We start from the raw sequence: 16,921 nt of genomic DNA on the forward strand, positions 1-16,921 counted from the left end.
TTATAAAGTTTATTGTAGCTATATGGGTGCACAGTTTCTCTTGTTGTTTAATACATTTGGCCAATATCTCATGATATAAAAGATGAACCGCTATACACAGGATATTTAAAATGTTTAAAAGTGTCTTGGCTACAACTAGACAGCAAATGCTAAGAATCTTCTCTGCTCTTTAAACGCACAAAAACATTAGCCATTATAGACAGCGTTTCTCGAGTAAAGGAAACGCTGTACTCATTCAAACATCAGTTCTTTATTTACCCTTGCATTGTGAAGAAGTTGACGTCTGTTTTCAAATTGCGCATCGCAACACTTCATTCTGAATGGAGGTAGGGTTATGAGGTTTGCCTGACAATTTGAGGATCCAATGGCGTTACGAGGTTTAGTCACAAGCTCTTTTGAATGCTTTTCATTGGTGAAATATTTGTAAAACACACAAACACACAGAACGATGACCAATAGCACTGATTTAAAATAAACACTGGGAAACACTGGTCTAGGCCCCTGTAGTTGTTTTTATTTTATTTTAATAATATCAAAACTTTAATTCTTAATTATTACATTAGTATGCATTAGTACTACATGTCTGTCTCAGGCCTGTGTTCCCTTATTCTTAAGCTGGGCGCACACTGTACGATTTTTAATAGTCCTTTATGATTGTTGCTTGTCAGACTGTACGAACATGATGATCATGTCACACTGTGGGATCTTAGTTGTCATTAATGTCAGAATGTACAATAGTCAAGATGTGTTAAAAATGGGTGCACACAAGAAAACTTGTCCAGAGTTTTACATTATCAATCCATACACGTTCAGTGACTGCGAGCTGCATTGTTGGCTATCATGAAAAGTATATGAATAGTGGTGTATTTAAGAAGAATAGTGTAAGCACCACTACACACCCACATGAAAACAGCAGCACAACCAGTGTTTATTATAGCAAAGGCAACATATATGAATTCCGTGAACGGAGAACAGGAGCACCGGAGTTTATGGTGGTTAGAAGAAAACTCTAGCATTAATTCTGACCATGGCTTGTCTTGAAAAACGAAGACAGTTTGACATTCGTTGTAGGAGACATCACACTGTAGGACTGTGCACCAAATCTTCTAATGCTGCCAGAATTTCATCGGGGTAAAATTTGATCACAACGGCCAATAATTGGCTGTCTGTGAACATGTCAAACCAGCAATCAAAGACTGTGGATTTTAGGAATCTTTTAGGATTTTCAAAATTTGTTTCAGATGACCAAATCTTGGCCAAAATCGCACAGTGAGCTGGGTTTTAGTCCAGATTTAACCCATCACTCTGTGTATGGATTAAAAAAAATTGTGTGTGTGTCTGTGAATGCTTGTAGACAGATAAACTGACCTTGGGCATAATCTTTGACCTCTTCTTCTTCACCTCCTGCAGCTGTTTGGGTCAGTCAGTGTTTTTTGTGTCAGGCTGTTTACATCCTCAATGAGTCAACCATCAGTGTTGGGGTCCATGTATCCTGTTTATTGCTTCTAATATCTCACTCTGTTTCTCTGTCTTCTTCAGGCATGAGCCATGAGCCAAAGTCACCATCATTAGGCATGATTTCCACAGCGACCCGCACCACGGCGACAGTCAGTCCCCTCACCCCATCTCCCCTCAACAGTTCAATTGTGCCCAATGGCAGTCCTGCATCTCAGTCCGCCCACTCGGGATTTGCCGCTGCTCTCCGCAAGCTGGCTAAGCAGGCAGAGGAACCCAGAGGTAAGCTGTGACCCCCTGACATTTGATCCCTGACCCATGTGTCAGTGCTCCAAGGCCACAGATGTACCCTGGGTGTCGTCCCTTTTTTGCTATGATAATGACCCTTTAGTGGAATTCAAACTGCACTGAATGAAGTCTGCTTTTCCTTGCAAGTCTTGGCCATGCTGGACTACAGTGTTTACTATGGCATTATCTCAACAGGGTCAGTAGTTCATGGCTAAGGTCATGATCCAATGTTGTTGGCTCCTAGGGGACCCATAGAGATTGAGTGAAATAACTGTATACTGAGCTAAAAATTGAATTCTGCTACTTATAATACTATGCATTATCATATTTGGAAAACGTTCTGAGCAGGCTACTTTATGTTAGATAAAGTACACCCACCCTCTGTAACACTACACATCTTGGCTGAGCCCAAAAGCTGAAAAATGCTGCCTCCACAGGCAGCATATGGAGGTAGGAAGGCAACAAGGCATGTCCGAATCCAATGATCATGTCACATCATGTCTGCTGAGATACCTTCATCTGATAGATTTTTGAAGGCAGCACAAAGGTATCCTTCCCTGCCTATGATATCCCACAGTCCTGTGGGTTTGATTCTGTAACAGTTGAGCTATGGCATCGAAAAGCTGTGGTTTTTGGTCAGTTTGTCTGTAAATGTAAATGTTATTTCCACATTCAATGTAATTTCTAGCTAGGAATTAGTACTATAGAAATGTAATATTCATTTAGTTATCCCCAAAGCGCTCTCTATTTTGTTGTAGATCATTAAACTATTATGATGTCTCAGAAGTATACCTGAAATCGTTTTCGGGCGGTACGCTGCCTGCAAAGCCGTTGTATGCCAACCTAATGAGACATCAATTATTTATCTGCTCCCGATCTCGACGGAGCGTCGCCGAACTCAAATCATAAATATCTAACAAAAAAGATATTTACGACTCTTGATCGGGCTGCCTCTGACGTGATACCCACGATAGCCAATGAGCGAGCAAATGTCACTCACCGGATGTTGCCTGCTTCTATAGCTGAAACCTGGCAGCCACAAACATCACCCATATTCTTTTGTATACTTTGTTTTTCACTGTGAAACCGAATGCATGCCAGGAGAGCCAGCTGACAACGTTGATTGTCCTCTATTTGTTTTTGTTCTTTATTCACGTTTGATCTTGGGAGTGAGATCACGTGTCACTGTGAAATCGTTCTCTTCAAGTGTGCAGTCTCGCGGTCTGCTCGAATCATCTAGTGTGCGTGTTTAGGGATTATAAGGCTAAAAATCGTTTGAACTGTCTTCTTGTCTGTGGTCTCCCATGGTTTTAAAATCGGTTAAGATTTGAAAATAGTCTAGTGTGCAGCCAGCTTAAGTCAGTGACTACTGCCAACTGTTTGGTTACCAACATTCTTCAAAATACAGAAAAGCTCTCATACAGAACAACTTGAGGACGAGTAAATGATAACAGATTTTTCTTTTTTGGATGAACAAACCATTACTGTGTGCCCACAGAGAGTGGCATTTTCTACAGATATCATGTGTGTCTGTGTTCACACGGAATGGTGGTTGTTTATGTAGCCTGAAGAAGGTACACACACATATTCTGTACATGGTGCTCGGCTGTGTTTGGAGACAGTGTCTCAGCAGGGAAGCAGTCTTTAACAGTCTGTCAGAATACCACATGCTTCCTGTCTTCTCCTGCTTGTCCCCTAGTGTGAGTGCTCTCCATCAGACCCAGGAAGAGCTGTCCATATAGAGAACGCTTTGGTGTGAATGGATCCATCACCCTGCTGTGATTTTAATTTTATGTATTCTAATACGATGTGTTTAAAATGTACAAGACCACAATCGGGGTGGCACAGTGTCTAGGTGGTTAGTGCTGTTGTCTCACAGTAAGAAGGTCTCTGGTTCGAGCCTCAGCAGGTGTGTGGAGTTTGCATGTTCTCCCTGTGTTAGCGTGGGTTTACTCTGGTTTCCTCCCACAGCCCCAAAAACATGCAGGGCAGGTGAATTGAAGATTCTAAATGGTCCCCCCCAACTTGTGTGCAAGACAGACTTGTGCATGGATGACTTGTGTATGGATTAACTGGTTCTCACCATGAATATAACCATAGATGCTGGAATGGCATTAAGAAGAAAATAAATAAACAAACAAACATGACCACATTCAAAACCCATCGTGTTCCAGTTAAGACTTTACCAGCTATCGTTGCCCCTCCTTGTTCTGTGCATTGTTTGCATTGTGACCGTTCTCTGCTGCTTTAACTAGTCTTTGAATTTGACAAAGTTTGTGAGATACCTGACAGTAAATGAAGAATGAAATCTAAAAACCCACCTTTGAGTTATGTCCAGTTACACATTTACTTGCCTCTAAAGATCAATTAAAAAGCAAACTCTGTTTGTTTGACCATATTGTCTCTTCCTTTGTGAGTGGTTGGGTGGTTCTTGGTCAGGATAAACTGCAGTGTGGAGACGTTATGCTGATGCTCAGCAGTAGCACTGAGCTAGCTGTGTTTCATCACCTGTGTTAACTCTGCCTTCTGTTTCTCTTTCTCATTGTGTCTGTATCTGTAGTCCATCTGTGGGTGGCATTTAAAAACAGACTGTTGAAGCACATTATGATTAGGTCACTCTCACTGTTAAAAACAGCTCCAGAAACGCCTCTTCCCAGTGTCTGTCTGATTTGTCTCCAGTCCAGACAGCTGTAGGTGGGCCGCAGGAGCTTACAGACTGGGCCAGTGAAACGGGTGAGTTACAGTGATCTGAATAATGGCAGGTCAGGTGTAGGCTGACATTCAGTTTCCCAAAACTTTATTTCAGTTGCTGAGGCAAAAGAGTGTGTACGTAAACATATAGTTCCCGCTGTGAGATTTCATGTTAAAAACACATTGTACTTTGGTCGACAAAACCTGCAAAAATAATGAATGAATGAATTAATAAATAAATAAATAAATCTAAATGAACGTGAAATAAATGTTTACTGCACAAACTAAATGATAAATACCTAAATAAGTAGATTTGCGAGGCATCACAATTATTACTTTTTACCAAAACATCAAATCTGAAATTAAAGTTTTCATTTAGCCATAAAACTGAAATTTCAAAATGTAATAAGTAAATTTGAGTACCCAGAAAAGCACTATATATATGTAACTAATTATTATAATAATCAGTAAATTAATCAGATTTATTTAATTAACACTCAAGTAAAAAACTGAGTTGTATACAAAGATTTAAATTCTTGATTTTATTTTTTAATTAGCTAATGTGCTCATTCAATTAGTAATAATAATTTATTGGATTTAAATTTGAAATATGTTTATTTACATTTACATTTCCTCCTCCAATATGATAATCAGAAGTGGTCCATTTAAAGGATTAGTTCACTTTTAAAAAAACTTTTGCTGATAATTTACTCACCCCCATGTCATCCAAGATGTCCATGTCTTTCTTTCTTCAGTCGAAAAGAAATTAAGGTTTTTGATGAAAACATTTCTCCATATAATGGACTTCATTGGGACCCAAACGGTTCAAGGTCCAAATGACAGTTTCAGTGCAGCTTCAAAGGCCTTTAAACGATACCAGACGATGAATAAGGGTCTTATCTAGCGAAACGATCGGTCATTTAAAAAATAAATAAAAAAGTTTAAGTTTTATAAGCACAAATGCTCGCCTTGCTCTGTTCTGTGATGCGCGTTCATGACGTCACGTAATACGCAATTACGTTGAAAAGGTCACGGTTGAGGTAGGCGGAAGTACAGAGTCAGTAGGCTTTTTAATATTAAAACACCCAGGATACGCACACGAAATGGGCATTTTAAACGATAAACTGACACAAAGACATTTGAATATGTGTATATGGTCCTCCTTCCGCACATTTGTAAACACTGACTCGGTACTTCCGCCTAAGTCAACCGTGACCTTTTCCACGTCATTGCGTATTACGTGACGTCATGAACGCGCATCACAGAACAGAGCAAGGCGAGCATTTGTGCTTATAAAACTTTTTTATTTATTTTTTAAATGACCGATGTTTCGCTAGATAAGACCCTTAATTCATCGTCTGGTATCGTTTAAAGCCCTTTGAAGCTGCACTGAAACGGTCATTTGGACCTTGAACCGTTTGGGTCCCAATGAAGTCCATTTTATGGAGAAATGTTTTCATCAAAAACCTTAATTTCTTTTCGACTGAAGAAAGAAAGACGTGGACATCTTGGATGACATGGGGGTGAGTAAATTATCAGCAAAAGTTTTTTTTAAAAGTGAACTAATCCTTTAACCCTGTTGCTATACACAAAATTGAATTACAAATGTCATTTATTTCCATTTACATTATTATAAAACCATTTATTTCTGAGATAATTGGATACAATGTCAAATGTTTATGGTTGCATACTATACAATATTAGGGGAAAAAACGTTGCAGTATGCAGTACGTATTCATTTCTGAACACGACCAATCTGTCTCTCACAGCAGGTGTGGTGTGTGTGATTAATTAACTGCTCCATGTGGACTTGGATATTAAAGGGCTCATCCTTTATCCAGCAGAGACAGAGACACAGGAGTAGAGGGGAGGAGTAAGTCTCTAGTTCTGGTTGAGAAGAGAGAGTGGCAGACGTGGCCCTGGGGGTAGGGGTACCCTGTTTTTTTTTAATGGCCTTCCATCTGTAGAAACAGGCTGTATACATAACACAAGCTCATCCTCACACTCACATAAGTGATGGTGGCTCTGTTCCACAAACTCGTGACATTTTAAAGCACAATAGGTAGTGGTCGACTGATATTGTTTTTGACAACTGATGTTGTTTTTTTTACTGCCGATATCTTGGAAAGCAGGTTGGCTGATATAATTTTATTTAATGTTAATTAATATTTAAGAAATTTGAAATCATTTGAAAAAATAAACGTGTAAAATAAACATACTTATACTTTAGAAGACAAAGTATTTTTTCACATAAATATTTAATAAAAATATAATTAAACACTGTAACGAACAGGGCACTCCGTATTCTGGGAAGTTTGTGTGCATTGGGAATCATATTGTTCAAATAAAGCCAAGGTGACAGTCATTTTACATACAGTACACAGTGAAAATGACAGTGGGCAAATGCATAAAGCTTAGCATAGTTTGAAATCACAAAATTAAAGTTTGTTGATTGCGCGTTTCCTCCTGACTTACCATCACGCAGAGCACACGCGATCATGCAGGATACACATGCACACTTCACAAGATCTCACAACTGGATTCTACTAAGTTTGCAAGGTTTGTGAAATTAAATGTTAAATGCTGTGAAATTAATCATTCAAAGATTTGTTTAAATTGCATAAATGAGAATATAAATGTATTTGCTGATTCTGAATGCTGTCGGCAAACAGGAAAGTATTATAATGTTTGCCTTTCTGTTACTAATATAAAATCAATCGTTATAATATTTTTTGTATGTATTTAATTCCTTTGTTTAACAGTTCTATCTGATTATTAGACAGACTTCTATCCGTATAAGACAGAACTGTTAACGACGACAGCGAACTAGAGGGAGAATGTGAGCACAGTGTACTCAGCCACTGCCGCTCTCAGTGCTGTCAAAATTAAATTTCCTCCTCGAACGCATCGGCCAAACAGAAAAACCCGATGCCGATATATCAGTCGACCAATAATAGGTATGCTCCTGATGTGAAGGCTGTTCCTCCTGATGTGAAGTGGCATCACAAACTTCAGATAGGGCAATCACTTCAGATATTGATTGGGAATAGGGCAGTCCTAAAATGCGACAGACTCAGTGAAAACATCCAGTAAGTATGGTGGACAAATCAAGATAAACAGAGCTGAGATATAATTCATTTGATGCTGAAAAGAACAGATAATAGGCCAGTTTAATTAAATTGTACTTTTTTCTAGTAAAGGTTCTCAGAGAATATTTTGTGTGGTGGGGGTTCAAATAACGTGTCAAAGAGATCACCCTAAAATGTCATTTTGTCATCATTTACCTGTCCACACCTGTATTTCTTTCTTCAGCTTTATAAAAGGAGACATTTATCAAAATACGTGCTTTTGTGTTCCATAGAAGAAAGAAATGCATACAGGTTTGAGTAAATTATTTGTGTGTGAAGTAGGGATGTCAATTTTCGATCATTTCCACAATCGATCGTCGTTTAAATTAACGATCATGATTAATGAAATTAACGAGCCAGTGTTCAATCGATTAATCAATCGTTAACCTTAATACTGCAAAATGCGTCTATTGCAGTAGCATATAGTCACCGGCATGACAGGATGTGCAAATGCCACTCAAAGCGCCAGCTTCCTCACCCGAATGAAAGGGGTTTTTAGTCTAAGTAAAAAGGCTAGTAGCAGGATCGTAAAATGAATGGATGTGATTTATGATCATTTGATAAAATGAAGAGAGCGCACCGTAGTTATGCACGGGATCATTATACTTTGTGGGCTGTTTCATATTCTGTCACGGAGACCGCTGAATGCGCCTTTTTAAATGGTTTCATGGTGCTTGTTGTTTTATTTTAAAACATTGTCGCAAAGTTTGCAATTGACATTATCGGGATTTACAATAAAATGATCCTAAACGCAAGTACGGCGCGTGGGGTTGTGATCCGTTTCCAAAACCATCGGCGTTGCAACGGCAAAACACACTGCTACCCATTTGAAACATTTTAATGCGAGTATTATGACACGAGTGAGGTACAAAGCTTTGTTAATAAGATAAATAATTGGTTAGCAGGCAAATGTTACATCACGACCATGCTTTTGGATTCATGCCGTTCGAGCGCATACATTTAAATCAAGCTGTATGCGGCATTGTGTTCTGTTTTGCCAGATGGTCACGAATTTAATATTATTTATTGTTTCTTTTCCCAAATCCTCACTGTCTCACCCTCTAGATTTGCAGGTTTATTTTATTGTTGTTTTATTGTTGTTTTAATCACTTGTTTTCGCATCTCTTACTGTGGTAAACATGTGGGGGGAAATGAAAGATTTCGTGGCCATGAATTAAGAATTTGTTACTATGACTGAAATTGCTCTCGCATTTAAATACATGGGTTTTCTAGGGAACAAATGAATGAAACCTGGACAGTGGCCACAAATAAATAAGTTGTACGAACGAAAGAACAAGTTGTATGAATAACCTATAGTATCTGTCCTGCTCGCACGCACCCCAAAATGAAACCACTTAATCGACCATCGATAGCTTTTATCGATCACATTGCTTATCGATAATTAATCGATCGTCGATTAATCGTTGACCCCTGAATATTATTTTTGTGTGCCGTGTATTTTTATGCTTCATTACAGTATCACGTCTCATTTCCAAACTCTACTGGAATCAGATATGGGTTTGGTTCCTTGTGCATCACTTGTGTGGCGCGTGGAGATCCTGCCTAAGTAGAATGCATAGAATTGATTTCATCTCATTTGAGATCCAGCTGTGGAAAGAACAAAACTGATGTGTGTTCATTCAGAATGGTCTTGATATCTGCTGATATCATCTAAACCATGTGAGCGCACCAAAAAACAATGACGTTTGTGTGTGCGTGGGGCAGCATATGGGCTGAGGCGTGTTGAGTTCTGCTCTCACACCAGGTGTGAAATGGGCTGTTTAATTAACTGCTGATGCTGTTCTAATGCAGCCTGAGATGTGTGTGTGTGTGTGTGGTCAGTGTGAGGTAGAGGTGGGTTAATAGATGAACCCTCAGAGAACAGAGATGCACATTAATCACACAGGCACACACACACACAGTCTCTCTCTTTCTTTGCAGTGTGAAATCTGTTCATTTTAGTGGCATTCAGAGCGTGACAGGAAGTGTTGGAACCTCTAGTCCATATATGGGAACGGCTTCCTCTGAGAGCAGCTTGCACAGATGCATCGCACTGAATACATTTGAATATCATTAGCATCTCATAAAGGCATACCAGTTTGACTCAGATGGTGTGTGTGTGTGTGTGTGTGTGTGTGTGTGCGTGTGTGTGTGTGCGTGTGTGTGCGTCAATGAGAGGCCCATCTGCCTGTGTGTGTTTCATTTAAAAGAAAAGAAACCTGCTTTTTGAGAGATCTGATGCATGCCTCTCCGTCACACACACATTCTCTTGTGATGATGTTTGGAGCTGTAATTTAGCGCAAATGCTATAAAGACACATAAAATATAAATGTGTCTGACAGATCCACACTCACGGGAGCTGCAGGAGGAGGATGATGTTTGATGGATGAGCGCGTGCCAGTGTGAATAAAAGAAAAGAAAGCTGTAAAGGCGGCGGGCGGGGGTATCTTGCTGCACATGTGCCTGCAGTCCTACTGAATTATTCACTGTGTCCTGTGTGTCACACTGGGAGAAACAATTGAGAAGACGGTGAGAAACTGCAGCAGATGAGCAGCTATCAGTAATGACTACAGGCATCACACCGCTGTTGTGTAATAGGGAACTGCTTCTGTAGGCAGCAGTATAAGGCATCATTTTTATTTTATTTAAACTGTGAAATTGTTCCCATTATTTTACATCAAGGTGTATGCAGTCCGTGCTTCAAAACTTTCCATCTCACTAATAAACGTTCTACGTTTTATAATTATTTGTTCCTCAGTCTTTACTGATTTTCAATTTTGTATAGGCCTACCATGCATATTTAAAATTTGTAAGTTATCTGTTATTTTATATTAGGCATATAGCATGGTGCATTTTTATTCGTTTTGTTAATAAAAGTTAGCTATATGTTCTATGTTGTATTTTGTTGTTGATGCTGAATTGCCGTTAATTTAAAAGTGAAAATAAAATACGCACAGTGCTTTTACAAGTTATGTAAGTAAAGGAAAGTGAGAAAACTCAAGCAAACTAAAAACAAACAACTGCTTGACGCCGAATTGCCACTAATTTAAAAGTGAAAATAAAACGCGTACAGAGCTTACAAGCTATTTAAAACCGAAGGAAAGCGAGGAAAAGAGAGAAGACTCAAACGATGTCCACCCCCCATCCACCGAGGTGATACCGGTAAGGTGTTGACACACATCGATTAACCAGTGGGAAAATTTCCTCACTGTCACAACCCTACTTGATGCCTTTTTTCCTCTTTTCGCAATCCTTGCTGAATTTGCGTTGGAAATAGCAATGGCATTGTCCTCCTCTGTCACTGAGAAAAACTTCCAGACCGGTGAAGACATGTTCGCAAATGATAACGTAATGAGCACAACACATGCTGACAGTCACTGCAGTTTAAAGCTGCAATCACTTGCACTCGGAAAGAAGATGAATCTCAGATAAATCAGACTGATTGATTGATTTACCAGCAAGCATACTTTATCGGATCTAGTTATCGGATTTAATTTATTTATTGGAGCAATAAAAATGACGTCATTTTCTCTCATAGCGGTCGATAATTTATCTGTCCGATAAATATCGTGCATCCCTAGTTATTACAATACATTTCTCCCCAGCCTGGCACAAATGGCTCGATTAGTTACGGTTTGTTGAAGGCCCGCCTTCCGAAAAAAAAAAAGTGTTTTGATTTGTTAGCTTTCAGTACTGTCCCGCCCCTTGTCAAAACAGCAAGTTCGTCAATATTGCCATATCAATTTGAGCCGGATTCAGACCCCGAGAATATTGAACAAGAGGATCGCGCAGAACCTTTGCATGCACGAATATTGCAAGACATGTTAAAGTGGTAACGTTATTGTTTCTTTTTTGTTGTTTTTTTGGCTAAATCACATTTTAGATAGGATATCAACAACAGCTTAAAAATAACTGCATTTACTATGTACAGATAAGTGCAACGCTAATATGTATTGTTTATCGTCCTTTAATTCTAACATTATAACATGAGTGACACTTTTATACAGTTGAATTTACTTATACCGTAATCCCCTATTTGTGGCAGCATATGTATGCAAATTCATTCTCTGCCAGCAGAAGGCGCTGTTGGAGTGGTAGAGATTGAGGTTTCTCCAGTAACGCTGTACACAAAGCAGAGCTCCGCTCACAAACACTGCGTTATCAGACATTACATGCAAGATGAAATTAAAATGACATCCAAAATTTTCTGAAGACAGTCGGTTTCCTTCAGAAATACAGTGATATAAAAACACCCGCACCGGGTTTCGATTTTGAAACGTGCAGTGCTCAACCAAGCGTTCTCCCCACCCCCCAACCATTCGAATTTCCGTAGGCGGGATTTACTTTAATGATATTCTAATGGACCACTTTGTGATATCACAAATACAGGAAAACAACTTTGTATTCCAAACGAGCTGTTCGTTGTAGTTTTTAAACAAAATATCTCTCTTTGGAGTGGACTTTGAGATTTGTAACTTTGTAGATCTTTTGCCCAAACATACACACTACACACTGACTAAAATTCAAAAAGTGAAAAAGCATAATAGGAGCCCTTTAAATCAAGTAAAATTAAGTGAACCAAAAAACGGTTCTGATATTAGGTAAGGCTCAGTAACATCTATTTTCAAATGATTTTGTTCATCTTGTTTATTGTTAGTTGGCACTAATACAACCTCTTAACCATCCTAACCCTTGAAAATAATCATTATTTGCTTCCCTATTTCAGTTGGGATACTGCATGAGTAATAGATGCTGGTTTTGGAAGAGAGGCTAAAGTGTGTGTATAGCCTGTGTTAATTGACTGAATAAGACAGGAGGAGACACTTTGGGACAGCTGCAATTTGCTGTTGTAGATTCACTCTCATTCTCTTTCACTCTCTCTTTCGATCTATCACTCTGCATGCATGTTTAATGGTGTGCAGCTGTAATTACTGCAGTAAGCGCCTCCTCACCTCTGCTCACCTTTGTTTCTTCTTTGGTGTTAACAGAAACCTTTGTGGCATTTCTCTTAAAAGCTTTCTTCTGAGAACACCAGCTCCTAATGTCTTCCCTCAAGAGAAACCTGTTTTACAGACATCATCTGGACTAAAATGTCTTGACACTAGAATGAACAGGGCTGAAAAGTAGTTCTTATTCAGATTATTATCCCTCTCCATTTTTAAGGAATCTTTTCTGTACCGGGTAAAATTTGCGATAACATTTTAGTATAGGAACCAATTCTCACTCTTAACGAGTTGCTTATTATTATTATTATGCCTATTATTAACATATTGGCTGTTTATTATTACTTATAAAGCACATATTCTGCATGACAATATTCTACATCCCTAATCCTACCCAATACCTAAACTTAAGTATAGGGCTGTGACGATAATCGCTTTACCACATCACCGCAGTAATGAGATGCCGACTGTGGTGTTGAGGTCATCACCATCATCACCGCACTATTATTGCAAGGTATTTGCAGGAGGAAGCTTTGCATTCCCGCAGCTGTCCTGCGTAGGGCTGGGTATCGTTCAAAAATGTTAGATATCGATACCGATACCGATACCTTGGGTTCGATACCGGTTCCTGAACGATACTTTTTTCGATACCAATTTTATGAAAACAGTTTTAACAAGATTACATTATCTCAAAAAACTTTGGTTTTATTTTTTCAGCTTGTTGACATGTATACAGACTCAAAGACTCATCTCCTGAGCCACTGCACAAAGGAACAAAATATAGCCAACACAATAAATCAATACAAATAATTTTAATAAAGCTCAAATAGTTTTCAGTTTACACTAGTGCGTGCTCGTTTTAAAATGCATAGCTCAGACAGAATCATCATTTCTATTCATTTATTCTAGGTTGTTAAAGACTTCAAGAAATTTTAAATCTTTATCCACTTTCATAAGTGGATGTTTTATTTTATTATGTTTTATTGTTATTAAATTCTATGTTGTAGTATGTCAAATTTATTCTTAAAACAGCCTTATGAAATGTTTTCTTTTTCCTCAGAAATTCTGTGTTCTGTATCTGGTTTTCAAATGAAGGCATAAAACATTAATTTCATTTTTCTTTTAAATTATTGAAAATAAAACTTTATTTATTTATTTTGGCAAACAAAATTGTACTATTAAAATTAAAACATGGAAGAAATGTTGTGTGATCATTAATTAAAAAATAAGAGTTTTAATAATTTTAATAGTAGCCTAGTAGTAGCAGTAGGCTATGTACACTATGTACAATATGAACAATATTAATTTATTTCTGCCGCAGTGTCTTCCAAATTAATCCGAACTTTTATTTTGACGGGTTTCCGGGAATACCTTTACAGTTCTGTGTGTATATGATATTAAGTTTTACTCAAATCAAATGGTAAAATGCTCATGAAGTGACTCTCAGAGCAGTTCTAGAGCTGTTGTTCATGTGTTTATGTCCTCATTTAGTGAGACGGCAGACGCTGAAATGTCACGCGAGCTTCAGTCTGTGTCAAGTAAGCGAAACCGATATAGAGAGCGGACTGCTCCGTACGCTTTCGAATTGCTCTCGCGGATGTCAAACACTGATCAATCAGCACCGCTTCACTTCTAGTCAAACACACCTAGTGCTGCAGGCTTATTGGCTCACTGACGTTAATGAGATTAACCCCTTAGGTTTAATATTTTTTGGTACCGAACGACAAGACGTTTTTCGATACTCGGTGGTATCGAGGCAATTCGGTCGGTGCCTAAAAAGTATCGAACTCGATACCCAGCCCTAGTCCTGCGGGAACTGCGGGACCCGAGCAGATTTCTTGCAATGCGGGATTAAATTCTGACTCGGGACATTCTTCTCAGGGATGTTAAATTGTTTGGTTAAAAAGTGTTTTCATTTCGCAGTGGCTACAAGCCAACGGTTTTGTTCATATTTTGCTTATAAATTTAAATGACAGATGGCAGTTTTAGCATGTGTGTATACAGTAAGCATATGCTTCATTTTGTAAGTTCTTAGTAGTTAAAGACACCTAATACAAAGTGGAACCATGACATGTTCAGAAGATGAACACCTCAGTCACCATTCACTTTGATTGTATGGAAAAAGATGCAGTGAAAGTTAATGGTGACTGGGGCTATATTCTGCTGAATATCAACTATGAGGGTGAGTAAAAAAAAAAAAATTGTTTTCTTTTTTTTTAGTGGAAGAACTCTTTTAATAGAAAAATATTCCACTTGTGCATTGGCTAGTGTTATTAGACCTTGCTCACCTCTTACAGCGGACAAACTGACAGACTGAGAGACAGATGGAGTGTGTGTAGAGGTGCACTAATGATGACAGCTTTAGAGAGTGATGATTAAGCACTGGATTGTAATTGGCTGTATGTCCATGCAGATAAAGAATTCAGGACGAACACGCAGGACTTTCTTTTTTCTCTCTCGTTAGAGCTTTTCCTGTCATCTCTCTTCATGAATTCTCCTCCCTGTCTCCATCTAATGTTTGATGTAGGTGGTGTGTCTGTCTCTCTACTCCTCCACGAGACATTTATATTTATATAGTATATCCTTTCCACTTCAAACTGAACTAGTCAAAAATAAACGGGTGTGCACACAGCTTTAAGTGCAGAGATGTGTAAGAAGCTGGTGCAGTGTGTTTGCAATGTGGGTTTCAGTTTGTTTTTAATTATAAGATACAATCTCATGCAGAGATCACATGATTTTAGTTTTTTAAGCATAAAGAGACAATACCTAGATAAATGGCATGAAGTGGATTACAGAATGACTGATAAACTGTTTCCTCTCATTTAGCAGGATCTTCCATCAGCAGCGAATCATCTCCTGTCTCATCTCCGGCCACTAACCACAGCTCCCCAGTCAGTACGCCCAAGCGAGGCCCCATGGGTCCAGTTATAGTGCCTCCTGGGGGCCACAGCATACCCAATACCCCACCTGTTGTCACCATAGCACCCACCAAAACCATTAACGGCCTGTGGAGGAGCGAGAACCGACCTGTACGAGAGGTAAAGTTATCACGTTTTCCCCAGGTTCATCAGTTCTCTGTGTCTGTCTGTATAACAATGCATAGTAATGATTTACAAAAATCTATTTCAAATAAATACTTTTCTTTTAAGTATCACAGTTTCCACAGAAATATTGTTTTGTTGGCACCAATAGCGTAGTGGGCAATGCTTCGACATACTACATTGTTGTGTTGTGGCGTCCAGAGTTCGAATCCTGACTCGAGGATATTTCCCGATCCCACCCCCACCTCTCTCTCTCTCCCACATCGCTTCCTGTCTACTCTACACTATCTTTATAAAGGCAGAATGCCACAAAAAAAAGCAGTTTTAAACTGTAATAATTATTTCAATCATGACAACTTTCTGAAGATGTTTGCATGGTAATGGTTATGACAATGTTAATGTATTTGGTCTTGGCGGAATAGATTTGCTACGCTGCTGGTTATTGCTGTAGTTGTAGATTATTGCTGCTGCTGCAAGCAAGTACAGGAACTTGCTTCTGCCAATGCATACAGCGATACAGTGCTGTGAGCATCAAAGACATACTAATAGCATATAAAATAACCCGTAGCAGATCTATACAGGTGGAGCTGGGGAAGGTGGTGGGTTTCAGAGGAACACTGAAAGTGCGCTGCAAATGCTCAAGTGAATGCTAACCAGCCATTTAAATGTAAAGTAGCAAGCTCATTGGGTGCGTATGCAACATGAAACAGTCAGCTTGTGCCAAGTCATTTAATGTTGCGAATATCATCAGTTATGTTAATACCCGTCAGCCTGCGTATGGAAGAAAAAAGATGTCATATGTCTTTGAAACAAAAAAGCATGTTGAATAGCACTAACTAAAAAAATAATGCAGTGTATTAACAGTGCTTGCATTTTAATGTATTTCCATTATTGTATTTCCAGGGCTTGAATTTTTAGGTCCTGAAATTTAACATAGTTGTTTATTTAAGCTGTCAGTATTTCAATTCAAAATATTTCACACACATTTTCATGATTAAACATTTCATAATTCATATTCACCTTCCAGAATTCAATTCCAAAATATTCAATCTGTTTAAAAATACAGTGTATAATATTCGACAGGCAAATTATGGTCCATTTTATTTCACTTTCCAAATTCGCTTCCACAAATTCAGTGGTTAAAATTTGGCAGAAAATTTGCACATCTGGGAGCAACAGGAATAGCAGTAGAGCATGCATCGGCATGATCTCCAGCTGCTGTCAGTCGCTCACCAGCCGGTGGCGCAAGCGGCTGTTGATGAAGACCAAAGGAACAGGTTGATTAAGTCATTCATTCACAAAAAACTGATCTGGAGAAATGGAGCAAGCGCTAAGTAGAAGTTTTGATTATCAGGGCCAGTATAAACATGTGGAA

At 38.7% G+C, this 16,921-nt stretch overlaps 1 protein-coding gene across 3 annotated transcripts in view; it reads left to right on the forward strand.

Annotated features, from left to right (window-relative positions):
- The window catches only part of LOC306888556 (genetic suppressor element 1), a 107,523-nt gene that overhangs the window by 45,067 nt on the left and 45,535 nt on the right, over positions 1-16,921 (forward strand). For 2 of the 3 annotated variants that reach the window (XM_079446932.1, XM_079446931.1), the window contains exons 2-3: positions 1,540-1,737; positions 15,332-15,543. In XM_079446932.1, coding sequence (XP_079303058.1) covers positions 1,542-1,737; positions 15,332-15,543 — 408 coding nt within the window. In that variant the 5' untranslated portion in view covers positions 1,540-1,541. The remainder of the gene's footprint in view (positions 1-1,539; positions 1,738-15,331; positions 15,544-16,921) is intronic. The other variant, XM_079446933.1, reaches the window with a different exon arrangement.

The sequence above is a fragment of the Barbus barbus genome, assembly GCF_936440315.1.
Source record: "Barbus barbus genome assembly, chromosome: 22".
NCBI classification, from domain to species: domain Eukaryota; kingdom Metazoa; phylum Chordata; class Actinopteri; order Cypriniformes; family Cyprinidae; genus Barbus; species Barbus barbus.